Source organism: Podarcis raffonei, chromosome 3, assembly GCF_027172205.1.
Source record: "Podarcis raffonei isolate rPodRaf1 chromosome 3, rPodRaf1.pri, whole genome shotgun sequence".
NCBI lineage: Eukaryota > Metazoa > Chordata > Lepidosauria > Squamata > Lacertidae > Podarcis > Podarcis raffonei.
The window spans coordinates 49,154,101-49,165,462 of record NC_070604.1 but is presented as its reverse complement, the minus strand read 5'-3'; the positions used below and the strand labels follow the sequence as shown (position 1 = coordinate 49,165,462).

Sequence of the window (11,362 nt, the reverse complement as noted above, 5' to 3'; positions counted from 1 at the left end):
ATCACTGGGACATATTTCTTAGACAACTGTCTTGCATGTGCAGCATGTAGATGCCATGTGTGCAAATTTCCCCATTCATGTCAGTGAAGCAATGAAGGAGGACATCTCCATGCATTTATGCTTTTACAACAGGGTGCACAATTTTGGGGGTGGGATCAGAACCAATGGCTCTGAGATTTGGAAAAATACTGCTTCTTTCTGATATTCTTTGTCACAGTTCTTAAAAGAATTTTGATCAAACACATTTTCATTAGCAAAGGCGGAATTTGAAGAAACGTCTAACAGGATTTCCACTTGGTTTTTAATTAAACGAGGATAAAACATCTCTATAAAAGGGTGATTAATTTAAGCTGTCATATAAACTGGTTCTCTGGTTGCTGGCTGTCAGCCTATCCATATGGCATTCCTTTTTCTACAGATAGAAGAGTATTTTTATGATAGCGTAATTAAAAAGTAAGTCAAGTGTTGCAGTATACACGTCATATACGCAATATTCTGATTGATCCACTCGCACTGTGCTAATCTTTCCTAAATCTAAAGATGGATCTAATTTGTGTTATTTAGTAAATTTGCCTATTTATGTGGCATGCCAAGAAAGATGGCAGGAAAGAAAGAGGTAGAGTCAGTGGCATGGTGCAGTACCAGTCAAAACATTAAAAATAACAAGGTATTATAGAGTTGTGGCATCTGTTCTGATGGAGCTTTAGGGCCGAGGTGCCCTTAGAACAGGACTTTGAGACAGAAATCTCAAGTCTCATCTTTGGGTCCTACGCAGCCACCTGAAAGTACTGGGTGTGGCCTGTTCTAACAAGCAGCCTTGCCATTTAGTGAGTTGAATGGACACTTCCCAGAATTCTCTGCAGGGTACAACATGCAGGAGTATTATTGCAAACACCCAAGTGCATGTGTGACTCTAATTCATAGTCTATCAAGGAAATGCACCCTGCATATGCCCAGAAGTACAATTACACATGCTCAAACCCTGAACAATGCTAAATACGCCCTGGCTTAAATGGAACCTAGTGGTTTGAGCCGCATCGTTTGTTCAGAAGTAAACCATGCAGAGCAAGGGCTTAGTTTTATATTCAGTTAAAATATTCAGGATCCCAGGTTCAATCCCCGGCACTTCCAGTTAATAGGATCATGAAAAAGGCCCCACTCTGCCTCAGATCCTAGACAACTACTATTGCCAGGCAAGAGGAGACAAAGCAGGGATCGGTGGATCAGCCCTCCTCTACCCATCCCCCGATCCCTAAAGGGCAGGGGCTGGGGCAATCCGGAATCCTGCACAATTCGTAGCCTAGGACGTGACGCCTGCTCCTTTAACGATGGAGGAGAATAAAAGCCGCTGTGCACATTTAGCGCGATGATGGCTTGCGTTCCCGGTGCAAACAGCCGCACCCGTTTTCAAGGGAGTCAGGAGCGAGCGAGGCCTCTCCAAACACGTGGGCACCAGCCATTTCAACGGGGGTTGACATCGATGTAAATACAGGCGGCTCCCTATCGACGATGCGGCAGCTCCGGCTGGTGTTTACAAAGCAGAGCGGACCCCCCCCCCAACACACAATCCCGCCCCATTCAACCGCCCCGGCGGCTTCCTTTGCCGCTTCCTGCTCCTCCTCCTCCTTGGCTTCTGCTGCCGCCGCTCCAGCCTGCAGCCTGCGAGGGCGAAGCCTGTCGCCCAGCGCGGTGAGTGCGGCGGGCCGGGGGAGGCGAGCTAAGGGGAGGCCTCTCAGTTGGGTGGGGGTCGTGGAAACTGAAGCGGTGGGGGCGCGAGGTGCTGGGCGGGGAAGGGGCTGCTCGGCATGTGGCCCCTTCTTCGTCCGCTTTGCAGTGCCTGGGGACCCCCGCTAAGGGCTCCGCGGTGCTTCCCCGAGGGCCCGAGGTCTTGCAGGCGGTGGCTGAGGCGCCCTTTCCCCGGCCTTCCTCAGTCGTGGCCTAGGCAGGCGGCCTGCGCTGCCCGGGGACACCTTTTGGGGTTGAATTGTGACGCCGCCTTGCACCTCTCTCCCTGGCGGAAGAACTGGTAGGCCGGGTCCCGGGTGGTGAACGCTTAGCTCTCCCCAAGCCTTTAAAGGGCCCAGGCCTATGCAGGAGTATTTGGGAGTAAGCCTCGACCCTGGGCTCCATAGTGTTTGCTGCCCAAATGAGTGTGCCCACTAACGTATTGTTGGTCCAGTTGGCTAGAGTCAACAGTGTGAGGCAGCAGCAAAAAAGCTCATGCTGTTCTAGGCTGCATCAGCAGAAGTACAGTGCCCAGATCGAGGGAAGTGATAGTACTACTCTATTCTGCAGTAGTTAGAATACTGTGTCCTATTCTGGGCACCACAATTGAAGAAGGATGTTGACCAGGATGATCAAGGGCCTGGAAACTAAGCCTTATGAGGAGCGCTTGAAGGAGCTGGGTATGTTTAGCCTGGAGAAGAGGAGACTGAGAAGAGATAGGATAGCCATATCTTAAGGGCTGTCGCATGGAGGAAGGAGCATGCTTGTTTTCTCCTGCTCTGGAGGGTAGGAATCAAACCAATGGCTTCAAGTTGCAACAAACGAGCTTCCAGCTTAACATTTGGAAAAAAAACCTTGTGACAGTAAGAGCTGTTCAGCAGTGGAACAGACTCCCACGAGAGGTGGTGGACTCTCCTTCTTTGGAGGTTTTCAAACAGAGATTGGATGGTCATCTGTCATAGATACTTTAGCATTGCAGAGGATTGGACTAGATGACCCTTGGGTCCCTTCCAAGATTCTGTGGTGCCAAGGTTGCAGGTTCAGTCCTCATACGGGCGGCCTGCATATTCCTGCATTGCAGGGGGTTGGACTAGATGGCCTCTGGGATCCCTTCCAACGCTGCAATTCTATGAAGTAATGCAAATCTTGGGAACTTTGGGCTCTCCAGGTGTTGCTGGAGTACAATTCCCATCAGCCCTAATCAGCATTGGGATGGTGAGTGTTGTACTCCAGTGACATCTGAAGGGCCAATTGTTTCCCCAGCCCTGATCTAGGGAATACATACCCTCTGTAGTGTACAGCACTCCTTACTGAACACCTCAGGATTTGCTTCCAAGAAAACATGTTCAGAGCATGCAAGGAGGTAGTTGTTTTGCTGGTCACGGTGAATGGGGACTGCCAAAGCATAAAGAGAACCCAGGGTGGGGGGAGAAAATGTGTCCTGTATATGTCCGCAGGAAATTGTGAGTCAAGTAGTCAGGGCAGTTTGGGTCCAGGGAGTTGTTGCTATATTAGTCCCAAAGGAGGAGAAACAAAATAGGTAAGCTGAGCTGTCTTGCTTGAGGCTGCCTTCTGTTGGTACACACTTATGCAAGTTGCCAAGTCACACAGAGCTCTAATAAATGCTCAAGAAGAAGTGTGAACAAACCATCCTCAAACTGCCAGTGCAAATAGCACAGAACAATATTTTGTGGATATTTGACTACCCCTTTCCACCCTGTGTTAGAAACTGAGATATGAAGGCTAGGAGCTAAATGGCACCTTAAACCTAGGTTATGGGCACAACAACAGAATGTCTAGGCACACTTTTTAATAACAAAACTGAAAATTAATGAACTGCAGTTAAAATATTATGTTCATTTTTCACAAGGTCTAGTCCTTCCACTGCCCACCCACCCCCTAATATTCTTAAGAGGGTCTCTTCTCCAGTCTTCAGATAGTAGCTAGAAGTGGGGAGGCAGAAAAAAGTCCTCCTTTCATTCCACTCTACAGTTTTAACCGGAAATTTTAGGCGCAGTACTGAGCTCAGAGCTCAGAAACTGCTTGTGCTGATGAAATTCCCTGTCGCAAAATGCACCTAGAACAATGGGAGTTTTGAACACTGTTTTCGCCTGCAGGAGCACCCAGTTCTTGGAGTTCATGTTTTAGGGAAAATTCATTAAGAACTCTAGGACAGGTTGGGAAATCTGTGACTACCCAGATGCTGTTCTAACTTCCATCAGCCCCAGCGAGCATGGCCAATGATAGGAAATAATGGGAATTTTAGTCCAGCAATATCTGGAGGCCCACAGGTTTCCCACCTTCTCTGGAGTGGGTTGTGGAAGTTCTTGTTCAGGGCTTCTGCTGACAGGGCTGGTTAGCTGAAGCCTGCCCATAATGTGCTTCTAAGGGTTGGTTCATTGTTGAATATAGTATTCTATATCATAGACCTCTGCTGGATATGAATAGCTAATTATTACATATATATTATAGAAACTGGCTCAGTAAAAGCTAATTGGAGTGCCTTTGTACTTTTTTCCACTTGCATGCCTACCTGTTTGGTGCCCAGAAGCTGACTGATAGGTTTGTACATATCAATGAAGTTTTTCTTTGCTTCATTGTTATAAATGTGAACTTTATTCCTAAGGTGTGACAGATGACCAGAAATGCAAACAATTAAAAAAGAATCAGACTTGCTGTCTAGTCACTTCTAGTTATACCAGTAAGCCCTTGTGTCATATGTGCCTTGCCCTTCGTCATGTGGTTCATTGTTAGAGGAAAAAGGGAGCAGGATCAAGCATGTTTACAGAGTGCAGTTATCCTTTTTCTTGTGAATCAAAATAAGTCATTGGAAAGGGTTTTGAAATCCAGTTTATTTGATGAGCACAGTCTTTTTTGTTTTTTGGGGTGGGGTATCTAAAGCTGTCTTGTATTGAGAGACACAAAGATGTACTTTGCTCCACCTAGACTTCAATCATATGGTCCCTGGGAGGGTATCTCCCAGGACAGGTTAAATCTAATTTTCCAGCTTCAAAGAGGGAGATTTGGTATTGTAGCTCTGATGGTGTCGGCGCTTCTGGCACTCTGGTTCAACCTCTGATGTCAGAAGGGCAAAAAATGGGTGTTTCTGTGGTGTGCCAGTAGTGCCAGGATCTGAAGGAGCCTAGGTCATGACCAGGGAGATATGTAGATATGCTTCTGTGTGTGTCTAAATGCCTCCTTCCTGTTTCCCTCTCTTTGGAAAGAATAGTTAGGAAAAGTGGAATAACTTATTCAGGGAGCCAGGAAAGCTATTGAGTGGTGCAGAACATTTCTCTATCTTCACTTCCACCCTGCTGGCAGAGCTCATGATAATGTTGAATGTGGTTCTTAATTCATCCCTCCCCGCCCACACCGACATTAAGATTGCAGTCCTTCACAGGCAACTTTGTAGCAGTGGCATCAACTTGGAATTTTAGGGTTCAGTTCATCCATCAGTTGTATGACTTTTCATTCACTTCCGTGGGAATCATGTAGAACCTCTGTGTTGTGCAGACCTAAACCACTAGAATTTTTACAGATGTACTTTGTCCTACTGGGCAAATAATGTTTTATTTGAAGAACTGGTTTTTATCAGTCATGCCTGCCTCTTTTGCATTTTGTTCTTTTATTGTGATATGGTAATTTTTAATTGTTGCAAGCCACCCTGAGTGAGATAAATGCTTTAAAAAATGTACTGCTTCCACTCCTTTCCGTAACACCTGAGTGCTGGTCACTTAATGAGAAAATACGTAGTTTTAATGAGCGTTTGTTTTACTTGCTTTTACTTTTTATTTTGTTCTTGGATAAGAAATATCTTGCAGGATCAGACTAAGGCCCAACAAATCTAACATCCTGTTTCTAGCAGTAGCCACTCCTTCATGCTTGCAGTGTGGTGGACATCCTCTATTGTTTCCAGCCTTATCACTGAACTAAAGTAGTAACATGGGCCAAGCAACCTCTATGAAATATAGCCACCTGAATAACACTTGTGCAAAGTTACCGCCATGCAGTACTGAACCAAATATTTCAGAATATTTGTGCCAGTTACTGTAATTTAGCTTCCTAAGTATCTCTTTCTGGCTTCAAAATGAAGACAGCACTACAGCTTACAAGTAGGCTATATGTTGTTGACTTGAGAAGTTTCTCGATAATATACTTGAGTTGTAAAGCTTTTGTCAGATTTCTCCAGGAAATATTGCAAAACTGGTATTCTGTAGATTTGTTCCCCCTTAAGTTGTGCAACAGCACACCATCTGTCTTGGGTTTTGCTGGTAGTGTTCAATGTAGAGCAACTTGTCCTTGGTTTGAGATTGACATGTGTCATGAAGAACAAACTGGGGCAGCCTGCTATGTAGAAAAAAAGTGATGTAATATTACACCCTTGGCAGTTAGTGGCTTCCTAGGAAAGAGTGCTAATCATTCCATCGGCCTGACATCCTGCTGTCTTGTCAACCACTATATGTTTCCCCTTGGGCTGTACCAGAGCCACACTTCAGAACCCATTATCTCCAAGTTCCTGGGTTCTCTGACCATAGAAGCAGCATCTAAATTGGATCATAAAAGATGGCCAGCAAGCAGATATTTCCCTTCTTTTTAACATTTAGTTTAATACTGTAGAGAGTTGTCAAAAATATTTTTGATGAAGCAAACTGTAGTGACACACATGAATGACCTTGGAAGACATGAATGGCTTATAAAAACAAGAATCAGTAAAACCTACTTACTCATTTAAAAATCTGCAGTTAAAACCATCAAATAGCAGGACTGGAATAAGTCAATTTCTTGAATACAGAAAAAATAACTTTTCAGAACCCATCTAAATTCAGGAAGAGAGGGAACATGACAGATTTATCCAAGAAGCACAATCCGAAGTGTTGATGCCACTACGAGAAAGACCCTGTCTCTTGTAACCACCTGTATTATCCCCGTCAAAGGCATGTGGGATATGCTTTGGTTGGTGTACTTGTTGATGTATCTATCACCAACAGATTTCAACTAAATCAATGAAGAGGTGTTGAGGTTTTCCTAGTATTGTGGTCTTGAGTGACTTTCATTTGTATGCTGAATTAAGAGATGTGCTCAGGTTTTCATAGCCACCATGGCAAAAATGGGCTTACTCTAATGAGTATCTGACCCAATGCTTGTTACATGTCACAGTTTGAAATCTGGTAATTTATTCTGATCAGCTAATGACTGATTTGTGTCTGTAAAATGAGGGCTGTGGCTTCTTCTTTGGGATTTTAAGCCTCTGCATGTCTGAATTCTGCTTTAGAACCTATTTTAAAGCCTAGTCCACGGTGACAGTAATGAGATTTCATTTTTGCCATCATTATGCCCAAATAGGCTTGTCCTGCTGAGCTTTCCCAAATGGTTAAGGGCCTGTTGTAGTCTGCCACTTTTCTTGCCGAGAAATTGGAAATCTCAGTTGCTTACTATGGTAAATTCAACAAAAGCTGGGTTCCTTAGAGCTTTGTGGATAAAATTACTTGGACTCAGATTCAACGTCTATAGCTATCAGGGCTGAGCTGTAGGCAGTTGTGAGCCTGGAGTTGCACCAAGGATTTGAAGTACAGAAGCCAGCAGTCTGGAGTTAAGGACAGCCAAAGGATACAGGAGCATTCTAAATCTCAGAAAGACTGTGTTGCTTAGTCTTAACTGGAACAAGAAGCCTTCTTATTCTTATTCCTGTCCAAGAAGATCCATGGGTGAGCAGGGTCAGTTCAGGGCCTTGGCTGCTTAGGCAGATATTGTAGCTGGTAGTTTGTGGCTCGCCATATGGGCCAGTCACATATGGATTAAAGTCTGAGCTACAGTAGTCTTCCATAATTTGAGGCATCCAGATACTTGGGAGTTCTTTGGATTAATTTAGATTTTTGAGACCTAAGAATGTGGACAAGGGGTTGGATTCAGTCCATGCCAGTGCGTTGCCTGTTCAATCCATATGCATCAAAGTTAGTGATGATTGGAGTCACTGAGGTCTGTATTTTCAAAGTTGTGGAAGCTTCCTTCAGGGAAGGTTCAGTTACATCCTCTTCAAAAGAAGCAGTAGCAAGGCCTCTACTGAAAAAGGCTTCTCTAGATACCCTGGAGTTGTGGATTTAAAGCAGGCATAGGCAAACACTGCCCTCCAGATGTTTTGGGACTACAATTCCCATCATCCCTGGCCACTCGTCCTGTTAGCTAGGGATCATGGGAGTTGTAGTCCCAAAGCATCTGGAGGGCCGAGTTTGCCTACCCCTGATTTAAAGTCTAACTTCCCATTCCTACAAAAAACAGAGCAGAAAAGGGCAGGCCAGCTCTATGGAGGAACTGAAATAGGTCATGATATCGTTTGAGATGGAGGCTTCCTGTGTTTTCGTGATTGATGTCCCGTGCTGAGAGGGGGATTCTGATCCAGACTGGTATCCTTCTGGACCTAATAAGTGAGTTAGGAGTGGGAATGGGCTGTGTTAGCTGTACCATTACTCATGCATTACTGGGAGGCTTCAGAAGGTGGTGTTGGGAGACTACTGCTGTTCTCTGTGTTTGTCTTGTCTCCCCTGCTTTTGAGTTTCTACATGACCCTTCTATGATAGCTTAACTGTGGCATATGAGTAGAGGGTACCATTGATGGATCCCCACAGAACCCCATGAAAAAGAGAAGTAATCTTCTGGCACCCGCCTTCCCCAGTAATGTTGTAGGTGGGATGTGCCTATGGCATGGAATATCATGGTTATGACACTTTGAGAATTTCAAATGACGTTTGGGGATGGAAACAGCGTTTCTGCTACTACCAGCCTGTAGTTCTGGTTCTTTTACTGCTCCAGGAGGCATTAAGTGCTTGTATGCTTTGAAAGGCTTTCAGAGCTGTCGCTGTGCTGAAACGTCTTATCTGCTGATTGATGACATTGTCCAGTTGCTAGTCATGACGAATACGGTCCTGACTGTAATTGGGTGACAGTTGATCTAGCTCTGGACATCTAAAATGCCACAGGTAGTTACGAAACACATCTGCGTGTAGCTCATGTGAAAATGCAAGACATCTGTAAACATGTCATTCATAGAAAATGGGAGGAAGCAAGACCTGTCATCATCCATGCTTTTTGACCACATGTAAAACCAAGCCTTATCCTGTAATTATCGTGAGGTTAAGTATTGATCAGGCAGTCACTGCTGTATAAAACAGATAAAAGCTTTTCTTTTATTAAAATTGCTTTTAATATAGCGGCAGTAACCAGTGTTCTAGCTCTGAGGAGAGCATTGGCCTTGGCCTGGGGGTAACTGGTTGGCCATGGAGCTCACTGAATGCCTTTGGGCTACTGTCACTCAGGCTTGTTTTCCTCTCAGGTTTGTTGTGGGGATAAAATGGATGGGAATTCCCTGTGGTCCTTGGAAGCAGGATGGCATAAAATGTAAGGTATAAATAATACACTAATCCTGGGGGAGAAATGTCATAGTAGCAAGTACCAGTAGGGTAGTTGTAAGGCATTCATGTCTCCAATGAAAAGTCCAGGGGTGTCTAATTGGGGTCTGCATTATGCAGAGTTATACTAGGTAGAGTTATAGTCAAACTTACTTTTTAAAAACGTAGCCCCTTTCCACTATTTTTGGCAAGCTGCAGTTTCATTGCAATATTTTTAAGCATAAGTTGAGAGTCACTGCCAATTAAGGCAGTGAATAATTGCTGCTGGGACCTCTCCAGGCCATTTATTTGAGAGTAGGGCTGCTTATTGCATTTCTTTGTAAACATAATGCAGAATTTTAGGAGTAGTTTATGGCAGCCAAACCTTTCCGTATTAGCAATACATATTTCTTCATTTCTTTTCCAGCAGATAACAGATGCGGGTAAAAGATCCATCAAGGGCTATCCCTGTCAAAAGCAAGACACACACAAAGACAAATCAGCATCAAGATGATGATTCTTCAGATGATATCACAGGTAAAAAAAGCCATCTAATGGTCTGAATCAATTGACACAATCATGTGGGTAGTAGTAATAATTTGTATTTATTGTATCGGCTGGTTCCTGACTCTGATGAACAGAAAATGTGGAGACCCCACCATGTATCAAGAAGGGCTTTTAGCACACCTCCACTCCAGTAACCCATACTAATGCTAAAAGCCTGATCTTGATAGTGCTTGCATGCAACTGTTTTGCCACAGACAAGGAGGCAATATTGCCTGTGATTTTAGGTGGTTGTTGAGCAACTACTAAATGTGAGTGGTTGGGGTGACTCAGCCCATGGTCATCAAGGAAAGGAAAGCATTTTCCATATTGTTTCTATTATTATTAACTCATCCTTCACTCTAAGGTCCCAAGGTGGGTTTCAACAATTTAAAATACAGTTTAAAAACTTACTGTAAAAATACAGTCCATGGGAACTGCTGGTTCCTAGTTTAATTAGTAGACTTCCAACAGTTGCTTGCAGTTGAAATATCTATGGCCTGATGATTTATGAAATGAAATTATCCTTGGAGTAAGTACTCTTATTTCAGGAATTTACTTTATATGTTTGTAGAACTGCATCTTTTTATGGTGGAATGAGAAGGGAAGTAAGAATAGCCGTGACAACACTACTGAAAAGCTTGGAGGAGAGGAGGAGGAAAAGACAGACAGAATAGGCTTATCTGATTTGCACAGTGGAGGGGAAAGTGCAGAAATCTTGTTGGTTCATGCAACGGCTGAAATTTCATACATAACCACTATTACTGCTAATTGTTATTTAATTTATTAGTCACTTGACATATAAAAAGTCTCCAAGTGACTCACAAAACTTAAAAGCGTGAAGCATGGCATAACACAAAAAAGAGCAAAGCCTCACAGTAACCTATGAAGCAAACCCAATAAAACAGCAGTAAAAACATGCCATCAATACATAGCAAAATGATACTATGAAGGGGATGGGATGTGCATTTATAGTCTTTGAGAAGCCATTAATGGCAGTCTCATCGTTACGTGATTTCTTCCCCTTCCAAATTTACAAAAATGTTTTCTTGCCAAATATCTTGTTACAACAATAAAACATATGCCTTAAACATGTTCATCTTTTTTTTTTTTTACTACTTCCATAGGTCTGACATGCCAGCATGTAAGCCAGGCAGTGGATGTGCATAATGTGAAGAGAGCAGTAGCTCAGAATGTCTGGTCAATATGTTCAGAGTGCTTAAAAGAAAGAAGAATATGTGATGGTGAGCCAGTAATGCCTTCTGACATATGGCTGTGCCTCAAATGTGGTACTCAGGTAAATAAATATGTGACTTTAAAGATATGTAATATGTATAGTTTCTAACCTGCCCCCTGGCCCCTAACAAGGTATATAACACAGCTCATTGATTTAGTAGAGTTCCACCAAAGTACCAATAAAAATCAGTCTAGGACTAAGAGTTTGGAGTTCTGTTCATTTGTGGCATCTGGACACTTGCTTAGGTATGCCTAGCAGCTTGTTATTCCTTAGGTCTTTTTGTCTGGATGTTTTGAAGAAAAGCCAGAATTAGAGCAGTGCATATGTTTTGAAACAATGAAATTGTTTGGCCATTTTGTTTCTATTATAGAGTAACATTTTTGGAACAATTACTCTTTATCTAGGCATTGGGTTGTTTAGAAGCTGTTCTTGTCAGGGGTCTTCAAAATGTCATATAAGCTACAACAGGTCAGCC

The 11,362-nt window shown here is 43.4% G+C and overlaps 1 protein-coding gene across 5 annotated transcripts in view; it reads left to right on the top strand.

Moving 5' to 3' along the window:
* USP45 (ubiquitin specific peptidase 45) overlaps positions 1-11,362 on the top strand; it is a 54,744-nt gene that overhangs the window by 1,831 nt on the left and 41,551 nt on the right. For 2 of the 5 annotated variants that reach the window (XR_008329473.1, XM_053381528.1), the window contains exons 2-3: positions 9,535-9,644; positions 10,778-10,947. Coding sequence is in view for 4 of the 5 variants with exons in the window: in XM_053381528.1 (XP_053237503.1) it covers positions 9,545-9,644; positions 10,778-10,947 (270 nt within the window). In the remaining variant the exon portion in view is untranslated. Of the gene's footprint in view, positions 1-1,591; positions 1,690-2,301; positions 2,406-9,534; positions 9,645-10,777; positions 10,948-11,362 lie in introns of those variants that run through there. The other 3 variants (XM_053381530.1, XM_053381529.1, XM_053381531.1) reach the window with 3 other exon arrangements.